This window comes from Accipiter gentilis, chromosome 12 (genome assembly GCF_929443795.1).
Source record: "Accipiter gentilis chromosome 12, bAccGen1.1, whole genome shotgun sequence".
NCBI classification, from domain to species: Eukaryota; Metazoa; Chordata; class Aves; order Accipitriformes; family Accipitridae; genus Astur; species Astur gentilis.
Genome location: NC_064891.1, coordinates 26,633,302 through 26,653,210, shown reverse-complemented (window position 1 = coordinate 26,653,210; position 19,909 = coordinate 26,633,302). Strand labels below are relative to the sequence as shown.

General features: G+C 51.0%; 1 protein-coding gene across 1 annotated transcript in view; it reads right to left on the bottom strand.

Annotated features, from left to right (window-relative positions):
• The window catches only part of SCD5 (stearoyl-CoA desaturase 5), a 33,682-nt gene extending 17,815 nt beyond the window's left edge, over positions 1 to 15,867 (bottom strand). The window contains exon 1 of the mRNA XM_049815273.1: positions 15,677 to 15,867. Coding sequence (XP_049671230.1) covers positions 15,677 to 15,827 — 151 coding nt within the window. The 5' untranslated portion in view covers positions 15,828 to 15,867. The remainder of the gene's footprint in view (positions 1 to 15,676) is intronic.
• Between the last annotated feature and the right edge of the window lie 4,042 nt (positions 15,868 to 19,909).

Genomic DNA, 19,909 nt, shown 5'->3' with positions numbered 1-19,909 from the left:
TGTGCAATATGATAAGGCGGCAAGACATCAGTGTGATTTTAAACAGCAGGCACAGAGGTATCATCTCGCTGTCGGAGAGAAGCAATGAAAACTACACCAGGCAAATCATTTAAAAATGGATGGGATGGGAGATCAACAGCATAAAACATTTGAGACATCTTTTTCAGAACAGCTCATTATCGCCATGGCTGGATTTCCAGAAAACCTTTACTATACCCAGTGTCAAACTCTTCTGAAAGCCTGAGTGTCCAGGGGACTGACCTCTTATGAAGATATGGGCAGATACTGCCACAGTCTGTAGCTACTTCACAGACATCAGGAAATCATCCTCTGCTCTAAGTGGTTGCTTAAATTGGAGCAGATCTCTGCCCCCCAAAATTTAAATTCTTTTGTATGCTGAATAACAAAATTACAACCTCTTCCATTTCTGAAACCTGGGACCACATTAGAAACATTATATATATATATATATATATATATTTTTACTGTTTTTGAACCCAGCAGATTCCAGATTGCTTTTGACTTCTATCTGATTATAAAAAATCCAAATCAACTGAAACAATAAGCCCAACAAGCACTGGGTTCACTCTGCATGTCTGAATAGACAATGCTGGCTCCTGAAAGAGATGAGATGTCTAGACATTCTTCTTAGGCAAAGATTACAAGGAAACACTGTGTTGGATAGCAACTATCCACACGTTACCAATGTCAAAAATAACCCAGTTACATGGAGCAAATCGCAATTACCTCTGAGGGACAAAACATCAGACATAAAAACAGTAGCGGTGAAACAAAATCAATTGCACATTCACAACGGTGCTACCGTCAATATATAAAACATCTTTAAAACAGAGAATAATGTCACAGAACTGTTCCCGTGGGGTGGCGACACGCGGAGCCTGGCACTGACTCACACCCAGTGCCTGCAATCCCTGCCTATGCAGGGGTGGCGAGGAGAGGAGGGATAGCAGGGCTGGGAGCTGGGAAGGCAATCAGCCCTTGACAGTCCCACTGCTGGCATCTCTCATATGTGGCTAAAAACCTCATAGTCCCTTGCAGAACTGAGGGATTTGGATACTACATTCAACCCTAGCAAGGTGACTACTCTGAACCCGACACAAGCCTCTAGAGCTGTCATCCTCGCAGTCTGGTCTAGGTGAGTTGTACCAAGCACAGATCCCACCACAGCCTCATTTTCCAGACTTTGGGGCTAGGCAAGCTTTGTGAACATTTGAGCTTTTTTGCATGTTACAAAATGCAACAAATGTTTTTCTGGTCCTGGGGCAGCAAATCATTGACTCAGTTTTAAGTCAAGTGATTACAAACCTTAGGTAGGTCAGTCAGCATGAGAATGTACTACATGAAGTGCCAGGAAGCAGGACAGGAACTCCCAGAACACCTCTGTCTCACCAGTACCAACAATGAGGAAAAACAGGTGGGGGAAAGTGCTCGCCACTCCAAACAAGAGAGATGATATGCCTTAGGACATCAGAACAGTGGCTCACCTAACTCAATCCTTCTTCCCAACAGGGGTAAGAGGAGTTGCTATTCAGAGGAGACAAAAGAAAAAAAAGAAAAAAAAAAAGAAAAGAAAAAGGGGGGAAAAAAGACAATACAGCTCAGTTACTGTTGCACTAGCAGTGCCTGCACACTGGTGGACTTCCAAGATGTGGCATTTTGCACAGAGTATGTGGAAAGTAGTTATCAAGGCTGGAGGCTGTCTCAGAGTTGTTATCACACTTGCTCTTACCATGAAGGTGACAGATCTTGGATCAAGATAGCCACCAAGGGTCAGGGCCTTGGTTTTATGTCTCGTTCTGAGGACGTTAGCCCCATTTACTCCTACGCTGGTGCACAGCCCAGCACAGAGAGCTCAGAACAAGCTGCACAAGCATCACTCTCTCCTAGGACTGGCCAGTATCACTGACAGCTATAGCCCTAACACAGATTTTGGAAGCTGCTGTTCCCATGGCCTCAAATCAGCAGGTAGGGGACCCCCAGCTGGGGCTGCCAGATCCTTCTGCAGACCGCCAAGCACTTCCTCTGTCTCCCCACGCATCCCACTCAGCAGGGGCTCTGGCAGACGGAAAGATCACAAGCCAGCAAAGCAAGGCAGCAAAGCAGCAATGAAACACTGACCAGAAAAACATCCACTGCCTCACTGTGGTGAGAAACGGGGTAGAAGAAATCTGCATACTCCAGCCACAAAACCACACCCTGTTTGAACCTCCTGTTGGAGTCCATCTGGTTTCTGGCTGTGGTTGCCTTTCTCCCCAGCTCTCTGTCACAGCCTCTGCCCACGGCCGCTTCTTGCCAGCCCCCTGACCCAAAGCCCCGCTCACAACCAACCTGCAGCGTTATTTGGTATCTGCTCAGGGAGCTCTTCCTTGAGTGGCGTCTTCAGCTTTCAGTTGCTATCGTGGAAAAATTTTAGCTCTTCTACTGCCATCATTCTGAGGACAGCTTCAGAAGCTGGTTCTCCTGGAGGTCTCACTGCTGGGCAATGACATTCCCAACACTGTTTAGCCTACAAGATGTAACACATTCCTAGCCCCAGGTGGGAGTGCTTGAAGTTACATTCAGCACAGGCTTCAACATTTTTGCACACACACTGTGTCTCTAGCAGTTCAAGGATCCCATGGATACAGAAGGGAGTAATTTCTTAAGGAGATGTGAATTCTAGTGACACTAATGGCCAAGAAAGCACATCTTTTGCTTGGAGATGAAATATTAACAAAGACAAGGGCTGTGCCTCACCTGTAGACACCTGTTACCTCTTCAACAATAGGGCAGCCAAAACCAATTGACCTTAAAAATGCTGTTGCATGATGAAGACATCTTGTGACATGACACCATTTGGTGGAAATACTCTCTCCACAGCTGGAGTAGCCAGCAAAGTCTCAGGCAAACCTCTGTGTGACAAAGCCTGGAAAGAAATTTTCATCTCAACACAGGCCATTTTTTTCATTCCTGTTGTGCTGGTTTTGGCTGGGATAGAGTTAATTTTCTTCATAGTAGCTAGGGGCTATGTTTTGGATTTGTGCTGAAAACAATGTTGATAATGCGGAAATGTTTTCGTTACTGCTGAGCAGTGCTTACACAACCTCAAGGCCTTTTCTGCTCCTCACACCTCCCCACCAGCGAGTAGGCTGGGGGTGCACAAGAAGTTGGGAGGGGACACAGCTGGGACAGCTGACCCCAACTGACCAAAGGGATATTCCAGATCATACGATGGCATGCTCAGCAGATAAAGCTGGGGGAAGAAGAAGGAAGGGGAGGATGTCCAGAGTGATGGCGTTTGTCTTCCCAAGTAACTGTTACATGTGATGGAGCCCTGCTGTCCTGGAGATGGCTGAACACCTGCCTGCCCATGGGAAGTGGTGAATGAATTCCTTGTTTTGCTTTGCTTGCGTGTGCAGCTTTTGCTTTACCTATTAAACTGTCTTTATCTCAGCCCACAAGTTTTCTCACTTTTACCCTTCCGATTCTCTCCCCCATCCCACTGTGAGGGAGGTGAGTGACTGGCTGTGTGGTCCTTAGTTGCCAGGTGGGGTTAAACCACAACACCCGTATATAAAGAGATACCACAACTTGACTTATCTGTATAAATAACTATTTGAGGATTAAATAATAACAGGGATGGGCATGCAACATTTGTCCATTTCCACACCAGCATTTTACCTCTGCTTATTCAGCCAAATCAAAATTGCTTGCTAGGGAATTTTAATAACCCCATGCATAAAACCCAAGGTCTTCCATCAGGCTACAAGAAATGCATGAAAAATACAGCAAGTTGCTCAAGCACAAAGCAACCATCACAAAGCCGACTGATCACCATAAATACATAACACTTATGTAACTTATGGTTAGGATTTTTTTCTTTCTAAAAACTATATTACATCTGCATATCCTGCACCTGCGTTCTCTTCCTCACTTGTGGGTTTTTGCTGTTATTCAGTGGCAGATTTAGGTCTAATGAGCCACATCAGTTAATCTGACCAAATCAGGGAAAGCACTTCCAATAGCGTTGAGTAGTGCCTAACTCCATTCCCACGGAAACTGCAGGCAGCACATCCATTTCAGCAGCTGCGCCATGCTTGGCCTCTTCTGAACACCTCAGAGATCCTCCACTTCACTATGCACACAGGCAGCGGTAAAAGGTTCTCTCCTGATTCAACATCAGGGCTCAGATCAGAAGTGCAGCCAGTAACTTAATGGTGCCTGGTACCACAATACTTTTTTGCACTATCATTAGATAACACCAAGTTTTGGGATATGTTTTCTTAAAATGCTGTGTCTGCCCTCAGAAAGGAAAGTTTTCCTATGCCAAATTAGACCCACACATGGTCTATCCAAACATCTAATTTAAAAATGCTGGTTGATGTCATGCACTGCACTGGTGGGAGGGCCAAGGTCAACATGCAGCATTATTAGATCTAGATTAGATATCAAGTCTCCAGTACACATCTCTACTTCTGTCACCCTCCAGGGCAACCTTGAAGATCTCTTCCTCCACAGCAGAGAGATGTGAGGAGCAGTAACACAGCACTTAATCCACATCACCCTACCAAAAAATCCTCATTTCCTGACCTGGAACTACATTTACCAAGGAGGGAGAAATTTTCCACCTTAGTCCCTAAATTGCTGCCACAAAGAAATGTTGAATTAGTGCTCTGGCCCTGGGGTGTCTGGGAAGGAAACACTTCTCTGCTAGCAGAGTCAATCGGCCAACGCGCTGTTCGCCGAGTCCTGCTAACTATCAAAGCCTGGCATCAAAAACACCTTGGGCTGGATTCAAACTAGCAACTGAGAATTAAGAAGCACCGGCGTGCAGCAGCACCAATTACCCGAGCCACCCACCGTACAGCGCAGGCCAGCTCTCATGGGGAGCCGTGCATTCCTGTGAAGACCAAACGTGTGAAATCTCAGGCCAGAAGTGGGTTCATCTAAAATTAGATCTACACATTCTCTGAGCTACTCTAAATTGAGCCGAAAGAGATAAGAGGAAGCACATCAAAGGCAAAGATGAAGCAGAGTTTTAGAACTGCAGAGAAGATGAGTTCAGACAAGGCCCTTCCCCTGCCCCTCTGTACTGCAGTGGAGGAGCTCCAGAAGAAGCCATGTGTCGCATCCTCTTGCTCTGCCATTACCAGCTCATAAAATCCAGACTGTCTCTGCCTGGATGCACATGCCTACATATGCATTTTCAGGAACATTCCCCAGAGCCAGCCCTTTTGGCTGAGCATACAAAAGACTTTATTCCGGTTGGAATAGCAGAAACATTCACATTGACAACTGCAGCCAAGGTGACATAAATAAAGCCAATATAGCAATGGAAATTGTGGCTGACAGCAAGTATTCCAGTGAACAGTGAAATTCCCCTAGGAAGCAAATACAGATTCCCTGAACTCACCAGCCACTTAAGATTGCCTTAAGATACCGAACAGTTTATACATATTTTTAGATCAAAAGAAAAGGCTGGAAGATGCTCTGGTTTCTCTGAAATTTTTGATGCTTATGCATAGCCTCTCTCAGCTCAGCCGAATACTGCGTCGTCACAAAACCAATGGGCAGATCTCACTTCTCTCCCAATGACCTCACTGCGGTCCTCAATCTCCATGCCAGCTAGGGCTCTGGTGGTTTTTAAGTGCTCTATAAATGCCAAGAAAGAATTAATGCCAATTTTGTCTCTTTTTTCAAGGACGGCGCAAAGAAATGGTGTGGTTAAGCCATTAGCATGGCATTCCAGAGCCTGCATTCAGCAAGCAGCTCTGCCTCAAGAAAGAAGGATTAGTTATTTAGCACCGCTGCCCATCACTGGCCAAAGCTTGCCCGGCATGCAGCTGGGTACACGGTGGGGGAATGGCTTCATCCCACCACTCACGCTGTGCATGCTGGCAAGACCACCGAAAGCACAGAGCCGGGGAACAGCAGCTTCTCGGCTATTAGAAACAAAGACGTGGCATGCTACATACTTGTGATTTGGCCAAACTGAAAGCTTCCACCTTTTACAATCTCTAGGCATGGGGCACATGAAAGGAGCAGGGCTCAGCAGGGAGCCTCCAGGCTTGATTCCCTGAGGAGGCAGCAGCACCTTTGTCCCTGCTGCACGGGATCCACTGCACAGGACAGACCCTGCTCTGAGCCAGTGCTCTCTCAGGCCAGCCAGCGGCTTTGATGGTCTTGACTTCTCAGGACTTCAGGCTCTGGACGATGTTGCCATCCCTCTATCACTGCATTTTGCCCAGATGCTTTGTGCCTGCTTTACTTGTATGCTGTCAAGTCCTATACCTTTTCCTCCCCCTTCCAAAATCAAACAGAGCTCAGAGAAAAACTTGTTGCAAAAAATGGCCTCTCCCAGTTTTCTCTCCTTCTGGCAGTTTGAGCCTCAGAGCTGGGCTGCAAGCACTACAACTCATTAAAATTAGAAGGCACAAGCCTTTTGCATCCAGCCGAACATGCGGCAGGCGGGGCAGTTACCCAGAGCTGTTAGGTTAGAGGATGGTGCCAGGGGAGAGAAGGACACCTTTGTCCCCAGCACAGGGGGTAGGCTGATGCTGTCAGCTCTCAGGGGGCACTCACCAGATGATTGCTCACCATGATCCCTGAATGACTACTCACTGCACCCCTACAGCCTAAACAGCCCTAGCCCAGCCCAGCTCTGCTCCCACAGTAAGCTCTGGCACAAGGAGAAGGCCCACACACTGGGTCTCCGCCTCTACCTACCCAGCAAGATGTTTTTCATATTTCCCACCACCACCTGTGTATACATTGCATAAGGAGGCCAGTTTTCATCTGCCTGCTGAATAGCGGCCAGGCAGTTTTCGGCCAACTCAAGCACGCAAGTCTATCCCTCTGCATCAAAGGTATGAGCCAAAGCCAACGGAAAACAAGGAGAGCCTTGCTATGCCTCCTGCAAGAAGGTCTGGCCACACTTGCATGCCTGCCTCACTACAGCCGAGTCCAACCAACTGCAGCAGGGGAAAGAGCAGCTGAGAATGAAACTGATCATCTACAACCACCATTGCAACTGATTGCTTCAGCTGACTATAAAGGTCCTATTTTCCACACCTACAGCCAAATGCGTTCTGGAAAGAAGTTACAACCTCATGGTGCTGGCCAAAAAAATTATTAAAAGGCAAAACCCTTTTTTACACCCTCAATCCACCACAAAATAGAGTTTCTTACATTTTCCTAAGACACGCTGCCATTTCCAACCTGCGCCGTTACCCAGCACCCATATGTTTCCCTTCTCCAGTGCCCTGGTAGTGGCCCTGCCTTAAGAATCACCCAAAGGGAGCAAGAGGCAGAAAGCGGGAGCCCAGGACTGCTCCCCCTCCACCCCACATGCTGCCAGGGCTCAGAGAACCTATTTCCAGTCTTTCCCATCAACTTGTCTCCCCCTGGCCTCCAGCTTTTCTCCAACCCCTCAGGTGTTCAGAAGGGCACAGCAAGTTTGAATGTCCACCCCAGCCCTGGGCTGCAGCAACTGCTGGTTAGAGCAGCGCAGAGCCCTTCCAGGTGCCTTCTTCCTTGCTTCTGAAATGCCACCTAAGGGCCTGGGGAGAAGTCCCTTCACAGATGCAGCTGTGTGGCCATGATAGGAGATATCCTGTGAACTACTCCAGATGCAGAAGGCAGGGTAGGAGCAGCCAAACACTACAACCCCTTCCACTGACACAGCGGGATCCCATGGACACAGAAGGCATTACAGCGAGGCTGGGTTGGGGAGGATATGAAACACTCAAAAATACAAAGTCAGCCAAAGAACAGAGCCAAAGAGCCAGGCAAAGAAAGAGTCCAGTCAAGAAGAGCTCCCCCATTTGCCAAGGCCAGGTTATTTTATTCTGAGCCGCTTAGAACACCATCTGAGAAGGCAGTGGCCAAAAAATGGGTTGAGAAAAATCCTCATTTCAGTCTCCCTCCAGAAATCCCCATCCTCCTGGTGCTGAGGTCCCTGCACAAGAGGGATAGCACGCAGCATTCTTGACAACAGCGTCTGACAAACAGCCTTCCCCGCTCTTTCATATCAGCCTTGCTTTACTTAGCACAGTAATTGTTAATGTTTCAGGTCTCCAGTGGGGCAGCACATTTTATTGTTAGCCTACATGACAAAAATAAAATCTGATTGCAAGAAATTGCTTGGCTTCAATTATAACATCACTGTTAATTACCAGTGCAACTGTCATTGCAAGGAGGGAAGGCAGAGTGGCAGTGAGAGGATGCATACTAAATTCTGCTGGGCGAGCTGACATTGTCCCGTCCAGCCCAGCCCTCCCAGAGTAGAAACCAACGCTTTTACCTCCTTGACAGCAGCTGCAGCAGTATCAGACAAGCAGGTCTGCATGGCTCACACTGCTCTGCCTGGTGGCATCTCCTGGAGCAGAGGCATCTGATTCTGTTACCAGCCCCTTGAGACTTCCTCTGATGGTGACACAACTCTGATCAATGCATTCCCTCTACTTGGAGCAAACTCCATCCCAGCTCAACCATGGCAACTGCTCAGAGCCTGTATTCTGCCATCCCTACCTCCACATGTAACCAAAGACAAAAAGTTGCCTCCCCAGAGCCTGCCTGCACCAGCTCAAGAGCTGGCAGGCCAGGGCTGGAGAAGGTATCTCACATTTCCACCGCTCTTGGCTGGGCTTCTCTGTGTTTGACACAGCCAGCTCTGTGGGTGCCAATAAACCTCCCCTGCTCTTTCCTTCATGGGGCTGCTTCAAGAGGGATGCTTCTCTCAACCACCTAATGTCAGAGGGGCAGCCCAGAAGCCAACTATCCCTGTCACATTCAGTAGGAGACAGGGATTTCTACCTTTGCTGGATCCAGCTCTCATCCCTGTCCTCATTGCACAGATCAAAGGGAAAGAGTATTTCAGGTTCTTCTGGTTTGCCTGGAGCGGCTCAGAGCAGCCAAGGGCCCAGCAGTGCTTCATCCTGGGTGAACATCCTGCAGCCTAAACATGAACAGCTTCACTACTCAGCCATTCATGCTGCTCAACTGCAAGAACTCATTAGGAGTGCCTTGAACCCACCTCCTGAGAACAACAGGACCAAAGCACCATCACATGCATCCAGGGCTCAGCACGCACATGCTCTGCACCCACACAGACATTAGGTTTTTTTCTCCATTCATTTATTGTGTTCACGGTGACCACATGATGTACAGCACACAAAACAGAGGGAAACAAAACAGAGCACCACCAATGCACTGGGGATGAAATCAAGACAGGGAACAAAAATACATACTTACAGCTGAACATCGTGAAGTTCACGGACAAGACCTTAAGGAATCATCTCCAGCAATAGTTAAAACAAGGGAACAGTGGACGCTGGGGAAGGAGTGTCCTCTAGAGTAGGGCATCTCAGAGCAGGATCCAGGACCACTCTCATGTCTGTGCATTGCTAGGTGGAGGGTGTGTTCCCCAGCTCTAGAGTGGACACAGAGCTCAGACCATTCCCAGATACAAAAGGCTAAGGAACAGCACATTACAGCCACCCCCAGCTCTAGGGCACTTGTCATTTTTAAGGAGAGAAGTACTCTTTGAGAAAAGACTCTGTTCCCATCACAGATGATGGAAGCTCAGCTCTTGATGCTAGGGGGGAAGGAACAAGCCAAGAACTTGACTATTAAGAGAGACAGCTGCAAAGCAATGCTTTCAATCGGGGCAAGGGAAGAAAAGCCAGTCCAAACCCACTCTGGAGATAAGCAGGGCTATTCTCCAGTCCTGATATGCACCTCAGAGGTGCAATTCCCATTCTGAAGGTCCACCTCTTCTCTGCTCATCTAGTGGACCAGCTGCTGTCTTGAACTGCTGAAAGCACCGCACAGCTAGGGGCTGGTGGACAACAAGGCTGGCCTCCTGTATGCCACCGAAACCTCCCAGAGCTGCTCACTGCTCATGGCCAGGACCGTTCTGTGAGCCGGCAGACAGGAGATCTCTCCTGGGAGTAAGGCGAGGTAATGTCCTTCTGTTCATTAAGCCCCTCCCGTCAAGGTGGCTGCAGACACCTCCACAGAGGTATCTAAGAGGAAAGCATTCACTACCTGTTTCCTGACCCAAAACCTTGCCGACAGAAATTACCTGAGCATAACCACTTTGCAGGACCCAGAGGGTGCTCCTGCCAGAGCAGCAGCAGGAGTGACAGTAAGAGAAGTTTTAAACAAATGTCTCCATTTCCTGTCCGTGAAATGGAGACAGTATTTCCACTCTCCTTCGTCTGCAGAGGTCTCAGAGATACTGAGTGGAAATTCCTTGGAGCTAGGATTTTTTTATTTACACCTGTCTGTGCAGAGTCTCTAACACCGTGCATAGAAATGGTTAACGACTAAAACCAGTTAATAACCAAAAAGCCAGTAGATGGCACTCAGGAATATGCAAGACTTCTGAAATGTGCAAGACCGATAAAACTTGCATCTGCAGTGCACAACAGCAACATGTCCCTCATCGCATAGACATGCTACCAGAAGGGCTGAGAAAGAGGTGATGACCTCAGCGGTGTCGTGCAGCCACCACAGTAACCCAAAGTGCTAAGACCACAATTGCTTTAATCTCTCTTGTCGAAGGGATCCAGGCAGCAGGATCTGGATCCAGACCCGTGCCCGGGAGCAGCTTGCATTTTGGCGGGGATGCAGCTGGGCAGCACCGCCGCGCCGTCTGCGCTCTCAGCCAGCCAGCCCTCGAGCGCAGGGGAAAGCTGTGGGTGAGCATGGCACAGGGCCTGCCACAGCTGAACGTGATCAATCTGGCATTCTCAAGAGCACTAAAACATCTCCTAAACACTGCTAAAATAACAGCAACAAGCCTCCCCTCTCATACGAGCACCTTTAGAGCAAGGCCATCCTTCTCCTTGATCCCAGGCTCTGGCAAGGCCTATCAGCGCGTAAGCCTACATCTGCTTGGCTATCAGCGAAACCCATCCAGATGATACAGCGTTTCTGGGTGGCCATGCCTGTGCCAATTCTTGCAGTTGCTAGTACTAGTAAAGCTCAGCAGCCTGAAAGGAAAGGTTTTAAAGCAGGTAAACTGCTTCATCTTTTGTGGGGTTTTTCTATTTCCTACAATGCATTTGGCTACTTTAAGTGCTTCCTCACAAGCCCCCTGTGAAGGCTAAAAAGCACCTTTTTTCAAAGAAAATCTGAGACCCTTACACAGCACGTGATCCCCCAGAACAGAGTCTTTAAGAAAAAGAAGCTACCGTGCGCACACCAAAAAAAAGTTAGCAGCAGAAACATTGGGCCCTGCAGCAAAACATGCTGGTAATTTTCTCTGTACAGGGATTTCAGAGTTTTTTGCTTTGCTTTCCTAACCCAAACAGATAACCTCGCTGGCACTGCAACAGGATGGAGCTGGATGGAGCGAAGAGGTTCCTGGTTAAGAAGACTCATTTAATGGCACGTTACGAACTTAGGGGATAAGCCAGGCACAGTTTCCTACCAAGTGGCCTGTGGAAGGAGGTGCAGCATGTCCAGCCCAAAAGAGGCCACTGGCGAACCACAGCCACATCCACAGCCCCAGGTGGCCCCAAGGACCCCTTTGTATGAGTTCATTCCTGGGGAACCTGCACGCCTGGCCCAGCTGGCAGACCCATCACACCACTCTCTGGTTTCTGGCCCCACTAACAGTGAGGTGCTCCCACCCTGCTTTGGTTCCCAACGCACGTCTGCAGAGAATGGTGATCCCTCCCCTTCAAACCTCTACAGAATGTGCTAAGCACCAGGAGCCCAAAGCCCTGCAAAAGCAGGTGGACAAAGAGTCCTGAAGGGGAAGGTCCACATGCCGGTGCCCTGGAGCTCTGGGCTTTGCAGGACAGCCAGCAAACCCTGCCAAACCTGCTGGCTATGCCCAGCAAGCCTACTGGTGGGACTGGGGGCAGACAAGACTCAAGGCACATCTTCTTCAACAGGTCCCACCCCTTTCCAAGGCTGGGAACCTGGAGTGCAGGGATGCCCCAAAGCAGTAGCTGTCAGCTACAAACCAGCACACATGCAGACAGCAAAGCACCAAGAGGAAGAAGGGATCATGTATTGCAAGCTGCCCGGCTCTGGATCAAGAGGGAAAGGGGTAGGCAACAGGTCTTCTCCCCACACCCTCCCACCAAACCACAACTCAGATTGGAAAAGAGCAAGGCAAGAGGGATCCCAGTGAGTGCAGACAGGCTGGCAGAGTGGGGGATATTTCAAAAGCACAGTATCAGCAGGATCTGCTGGGACGGCTACATGGCTGTTCCACAGACACAGCCCATTGCTGCTCGATGCCTTGCACGTATCATCTGCTGCCTCTCAGGTCAAGGCAGTTCCCAGCTCATGGAAAATTTTGACATGAGTAATTTTATTGTTTTTGTTCAGCTTGGACCTAAACCAAATTCCACAGAGGCACTGGGATGGCCCCAAAAGCCTATGTTTTAACCAGTTTATCTGTGCATCCCTTGAAAGATAACCTGATTCCCAATGTCGCCCAAGCAAGGTGGCTGCACCACCCATAATGCTGTTTGGGATCCCTTGTGCAACCCTGGCTCCATGTGGGGTGCAGGAAGCTGTAAGGCAGTCCTCGGGGTGTTAGTGCAGGAGGCGATGGGAACAGGGGAGCACAGATAATCCTGAGTAAACAACCAGCTGAGCCTTCACTTGGCAGCGTTTTTCCATTGTCTATTATGTACAGCTGGACGAATGTCAATAAATTACCAATGGAAACGAGCCCTGCTGAGCAGGCAGTTTGGGTTGAACAGCTGTTTTCTAGATGGCACAGTGGCGTTTCAGCTCCGCTTAGCAAACAGTGGTGAATCGGGGATTACCAACTGCCTTCAGGGGTGGGAAGGAGGAAAGCAAACCCCACACAGAGGGTGGGAAGCACCTGGTCCACCCCAGCCGGGAACCCACCGAGCCGTGGATGTCTCGGGGGTGCGGGGAGGAGGAACTACAAAGCTAAGCAGGCAGTGGTGAGTCACGAGACGCTGCCTGCTTCCTACCAGACCCCACAGAGGTCACACCTAGCACCAGCGAGCCACTCTCAGCACACTTGCTCCTGCAGCTCACCCATGGGTGAGCAGTGGTGGGGAGCATGGGGCAGAGCAATGCAAGGGCTTGTGTAAGATCACTGGGAAGCTTCCCAAGTCCCAGGCAAGCTTGGGAAGAAAAAGAAAACCATGGACGGACACAAGGGCTGCAGCTCCTCCATCCGCACCCTTCGGTGTATGCGCATCTCTGCGCTACCCGACGCTACGCCCCTACCCGCCACCCAACTTCGTGGCTGTGCCAGCCCTGCTCCGAAGGCTGCCTGACAGCCACTGCCCACAGAAAGTCAGACTCACAGCTGGTCTGCACAGGGAAGGAGAGGTGGGGAACTGGGGAAGGCAAGGAACACATCTGATCAATTCTTCTTCCTTCTGGCACAACTTTACTGGTTGGCTCCTTCCAGAGCGCAGCGAGATGGGTTTGTTAACCTAAGCAATAGCTACTCTGCTTTTGTCTACCCTCAGAGAGTCTCTCAGAAGGACCTTAGACACAGATCTCCAGCGTGACAGCAAGCTACTTTTGTCTGACATAGTCTGCAGGAGATCCTGTATTTTCACCTTGTCCATCAGCTCCGAGGGGGGCAGACCCCTTAGCAGCCAGCTGCGAGAGTGGCAGGCAGCATCCAGCTGGCCAGGACACCTGGAGCCAATGTACTCACTCCCTGCTGCGGAGCCCCCGTAAAAACCACCAGGCAAACTCCTGTAAAAACTTTGTGGTCTGCTTTAGGGTGGCTGTTAAAAATAACGATGTCGAGAAACGGGAGGCTTTTGCTTTCAGAAAGAAAGGCATTAAGTTGCAAAGTCATTGAGACCTGTTTATTATTTAGCATCTGTTTAATTTCAAGTAGGAAAAAAACACCTTGGAGGATGGAGGGCTGAATAGGTAATTCAATCCTTTGGCTCCAGCCATAGGGAGTTTTGTGATTAAGACACAGCGAAATCAGAGATGATTTCAACTTGTCTTCTTGGAAAGGCAAAACAGATAAAAAAAAGAAAGCCCACCTGCCTGCATGCTAAAAAGGGACCTAAAAGGGTTGAAAGCAGACCACAGGCTGTGTGTTCTGGCCACACAGCTCCTGCAGGCTCTCCTGGTCTCCCCAACCATCAAGCTATGGCCAAGGTAAAATATGAAATCAGCCTGAACAAGACCAGGAATAGGGAGGGGAAAGGAGTAGTGCTCACAGAAGGAAACTAAGCAAAACACAACACACCCCCCACCCCCCCCCCCAAAACCTTTTCTGGTTGCAAGACCTAGGTAGTGGTTCGTGCAAAGCAGGCAGCCAGTCAAATGCCAGATCCCCACCCGGGATGCGGAAACAGTTTCCCAATTAAGAGCCTGGCAAGAGGATGGTAATTGACAGAAGGGTTCCTTTCCCAACTGCAAACGGCAATGGTGGCTATTTCTAAGGGTTTAAGACAGACTGAATATCAACAGTGAAAAACAGATTTAGGAATACCTCAAACAGAAGAAATAAACTGGATTTCTAAAGCATTTGGCTGGGGCTTTTTGAGAGTCATCTCAACACTACTGATGACAGCCTAACAAAATGCATTCCCTGTCTGTGAGTTCCCTGCAGCAGAGACCCTTCTTTCCTCTATTTGTATAAAAGAGCCGCGGGCCCTTACATTCTCCATTCACTCAAAAGCTCCCCAAAGCAGGTCTTTTACCCAAGAAATGACACCAGCTGTAAGTAGCACTCAAGTTTTTATCCTCTTGGCCACCCACATTTACATGACTCAATACACAATTCTGCCCCAGTGAAGGATGATGCCGACATCCACCATCTCTTAGTCTCACAGACCCCGAGAAACCTTGCACAATACTGCAGTGCTTCTATGTAGCTCTTCTCGCAGCATCGTTCTTTTGTGGAGAAAAGAGGACCTCACTGCAGGATGGAAGTAGAGACGCTGTATTCCGTATTCTCTTCTGCAAACCAAATCCTCAGCTTTTCACGGCTAGCAAGAAGACAGACACAGCAAGCCACCTCACCTCAGCAAGCACAGCTGGGCTTATTTTCTCCGTGCCAGCTCTTCCTCGACTTTTAAGTCTTCCCTAATGAGAAGATGCATCACCTTCCCCGAGAGACAAAGGATGGGGGTGATTGTCTACTCCCAACCGGAGCAGAAAGACGCGGGTGTTCATAAAGTAACAAGAGGAGGCGGCACAGGGAAAGACGAACGCGTTCTCCGTCAGACTTCTAAACCGAAATATCAGCTGCTCGACTCTTTCTTAGCTACAGAAACTGACGGATGCGACCGCAGGGCTGGTGCCTCCTTCTTCTACGGCAACCCAGGTCCCAGCGCCGCGCTGGCAACGGCATCCCGGGAGCGGCCGGGAGGGCACCCGAACAGACAAAAGCGGCGGCGGAGGCCGCCGGGCAGCGCGGAGGCCTCCCCCCGCCCCCGGCGCTCAGCGGGGCGCCCGGCCCACGTCTGCCCGCGAACGCGCGCGGCGAAGCGACCGCACAAACACGCCGAAGAACGAGACGCGGCTTAGCTCCCCACGCCGCCGGCCGCGGAGGAAACCTCTCCCGCCCCGAGCCGCGCAGGAGCCGCGCCGCTGTCCCGGCCGCCGCTCGCCGCCCTCTCGCCCCCCCGCCCCACCTGTGGCGCGGCGCGGCGCGGCGTGGCGTGGCGCGGCCCCGCGCCGCCCCCGCACTCACCCCAGAGGAGGGTGAGGAGCTGCGCTCGCGGCACCAGGCTGAGCGCGTAGACGGCGCCCAGGTGCAGCAGCCCCATCAGCACCACGTTGCGCCAGACGATGGCCTGCCCGGTGCCCGCCTCGCCGCTCGCCGCCCGCCGGGACGCGGCCATCTCGCCGGCGGGGCGCTAGAGGCGGCGGCGGCGGCGGCGACGACGGCCGCCGCGCAGCGCGGCCGGAGAGCGGCTAGGGGCGGCCGGGCCGCTCCGCCGCATCTGTTGCTGCTACCGCCGCCGCCGCCGCCGCCATGGAGCTCCCGCACCCCGGCGGGAGACTGAGCGGGGAGGGACGGGCGGCCGCCGGCCCTGCATAGCGACAGCCAATGGCGGCCGCGGACCGGACCGCCCGGCCCCGCCTCCGGCCCCGACAGCGGCGCCGCCGAGGGGCCGCCTCTCGGGGCGCCCCGACGGCCGCGCCGTCCCTCACGGGGCTCGCCGCTGCCGCGGTCCCGGTCGCGGTCCCGGCGCAGGAGAGCGGGGGTGCCGGCGACCGCACTGGGCGGTCGAGGGGTACGGGCCCCCGTCCGCCCTGCCCGCGCCTTTTTAGGCGGCTGCCCTTGAAGAACGGCGGGCACCTCTGCTGCCGGCTGCCTCAGAGCGTGAGGAGGAGGAGGCAGTGGGCTTTCAGAGACGTTTAGTTTTGGAAGCCCCTGAAACCGGGGTAAAAGATGCCACCGGTGCTAGGGCGGAGCAGATACTCAAGAGCTAGTCCATAAAGTTTTATCTGACTGGGAGGAACCGAGGTGGGCACTGAAAACCAAAAATTAAAAAAAAAAAAAAAAAAGACAGCAGGCTTTTCATCAGCAGCGCATACCCGAATGAGGAGCGTGCCACCGCTCTTGGGTTGCTGCGTCCCACCACGGATGGAGTGTTCTGCTCGTGTTCAGCTGTGGTTTCCCGGGGATGCTCTTCCCCCCCCATGCCGCCACGGCCTGCCGCTGCGGGAGAGGACGGACCCTGCACTGCTCGGGATGCCAGGGTGGGGTTCGTTAACGGCGAGGTCACCCGTGTCAGAAGGATGACCCAGATATGCGGGGGAGCGGCAGGCAGAAAGTAGTTCACTGTTACTAGCGGGGCGCTTCGCCTGCTGCGGAGCAGGGAACGTCTCGCACAAGCAGCGTGGGGAGGGTTTAAGTCGTTAGGTGGGAACCAGACCCTAAGTCCGGATAAAACGTTTGCCCGCGATGCGTTTTGTTTAGTTTTGAAAGTTTCTGGAAGGACAGGAGGGAAGGAGAGAGTGGCACAGGCGTGTCGGCAGCCTTCCACCCTGGCTGGGGCTGGCTCCTCCGTGGTTTATAGCCTGTGATGTCTTTCCATCGCTGCACCAGAACCGCAGAAGGCGGTGACTTAACTTCCACTGTGCTTTCCTCCTCTGACTTCCTCTGGGTGCCCAAGGTCAACTGTTAGGCTAAGTTCAAGCGTACCTACTACTGACTTAATATATGATACTCACTTCGCTTTTAGGACTCTGCCATATGACGTTGGGGGCGGGCAGGCAGGAGGAAGGACTCCATCCTTTAACGACTTTTCCATCTCTCAGTGTCTGAGAGCAGAAAGAAGCCCCCCGCTCCTTACACACAAGCTCCTCCCCAGCTGCTGCTGGGCACGCTATGCCGTGGATGACCCTTGGGCTTGCGGGAGCAAACTGCACAGCCCAAGCTCACCTCTGTACACCGCAGCTCACGCAGGTACGCTGCCCTGAGTGTGTAATGGAGGAAGGTCAGAGCTTGGGGCGACCGAAACGGGGGTGCCACCAGGCAGCCAGGGAGACTTGGGGAGCACATCTCTTTGGAAAAGCAGGATGAAAACATTCATCCTGACCTGGCTTCTGCAGGCTGTTAAAGCACGGCACGGAATAGATGTTGGTCTTGTATGCTCACACAGATGCAAGTGGCGCTGAAACCTAGCAGCTGCACTTCCACAAACATCCTGCCACCCTGGCAAGAGGCAAACGCACACAGAAACTGCTTTACAGATTTCCAACCAATCTGAGTTACTGATGAATGCATCCGTGAAGGCTCCCTCTGCCACCAGCGTGCATTAGTGCGATGTTGCCTTTGCACGCAATACCGCAACTTTCATATCCTACTTTTATCTCCAGTTCATAGCAGTTTGTTTACACAGTAGCCAACGCAGCAGGGAAAGCAGGGGAACAAAGATGATGTGACAAATGCTTTGTTGTGGCCAGATGTCCTCTGGGTGCAGGGAGTGCTAAAGCTTAGGGTGACACTGTCAGGTATCTTCTGTGAAGAAAAAGGCCTCATGCCCCTGTCCTAACAAAGCCAGTCACATGCAGAAAAAGCTTGTCAAGTGCACCAGCAAAACTGGAAGGGGGACATCATGCTGTCCCCAGCCCACATGGGACCAGAGGAGTCCCTGCTGCTCGTGGAGTTGCTGGTCCTGGTGGAGGAGCAGATGAAGCCCAAGCCAGCCCAAAGTCACCCCTTTGCGAGCATCATGGCACAGTGTCATTTCTCATGAGTGGAGCCCATTACTGTTCCCCTGAGCCCAGAAATCACTGCCCGGGCAGCAGCGCTTCAGTGACAACGTCAGGATTTGTCCCAGAATTACTGCAGTGGCTGTGGGCAGCAGCAGATTTTGGGACGAGATGCTGTGAAAACATACCCTCTCTTTGAAAAAGCTACCTGGCTACATAGATCATTATGTCAGGATTACATGACACAGACAGAGATCTGGGCTGCTGGGCTAAGGTCTTGCTAGTACCCAGAGATGCAAAGAAAAGACTTTGCAAATCTGACTCCTGTTTCCCTTGGTAAAAAAAAAAATAAATATTGGAAAACATTCAGTGAGCCAGAATTGCCTAGAGAAGAAACTGGAGGAGCTGCAACCAAAACATCAACAAATGCAAAAGGAAATTTCCTCAGTAAACACTCCAGGGTTCATATTTTTAAAAGTGAAGGATGTGCAAGTCTGAAAAAAAATGCCTGAGTGTAGTTTAGAGATCTGGAAACTGCTTGGTTTTGTCTGCTGCCCTTCATAGCGAAGGTGTAGTGACTGCAGACACACTGGAAATGAGAACTCAAGGCAGCCTTTGGACAGAAAGGTTACAGCCTTCTTCCTTCTCTGCACATCTTGCCTTCACTAGCCATCCCAGCTGGACTTTCTGCTGTCGTGTGTGTCCATCTGCCTACTGAGTTTAGCCTTGTCTTCTGCAATAATGCCTTTTCTGTGCAGGTGAAAGAGGCATCTGACATGTAGCATTGGACTGGGTCACCCCCACATAGCCCTCGGTGCTATCTTATGAGCTAACTAACTTCACATGAGTCTCACGCTGTTGTCTGTCTCAGCACAGCTGTTGCCTAAATCTCACTGATGTGCAAGAGGACTGGACTACAGGCTCAAATCTGCTTGCAGGCAGCATCCAAGTGTGCGATTCCCCCTGGGACAGAGCATGCCTTTCTGAACCTGGCTGAAACGTTGCACCAGCTTGCTTAACGCATAGGCGTCAAGTATTGCTTCGGTTCACCCTGCAAGTGAATGCACATCCTCTTGCAGCCTTACCAGTGAGAGAGGGCTCATCCATCATCTGCACTGAGGTGAGAAATGCTGCCCATAACATGAATCTGTGAATATTTCACTGGCAAATTCCTATGCTGATGGTGCCACAAAGACACTCTGTCTTGCTGGGAGGAAGGAGATTACAGGTTCCTCTCTCCCAACATAACTTTGTGTCAGATAACCGATGCAAGAGCAAAGGACAAAGACCTAAATCTTGTGGGGCTTCCTATTTCAGCTGAAAACATTTTGGACTTGCAGGGATCCAGCCCTGCTGCTGGAGTTAGGTACTGCCCCACAGGGAAGGTGTGCTGCAGAGGGTAGCACAGCAGGACCCACTTAAACCTGCAACTGGCCCCTGCCTGTTGTGCTGTGCTCTGCACGGCAGCGCGTTGGCAGGTGGCAGCGGCTGTCAGGGTGATGGCTATCCCACCAAAAAGACTCCTGCCAAATAACATGAGACCTAGAGGCTCTTTGCCTTACAGAGGTGTGTTAGGCTGGGCTGGTACTCTCAAGCTGAAGCTGCAAAGGGCTCAAAGGCTTTGCAATGTCTTAGAAAAAGAGTTTTACAATTTTTTATTATCACAAAGGGTTAAGAAACATAGCAAAAACTGAGCTCTAACATTGCATAGCTCCAGAATTTCCCAGTCCTTCCTTAGTTATTTGACCTGAAAGCGTTA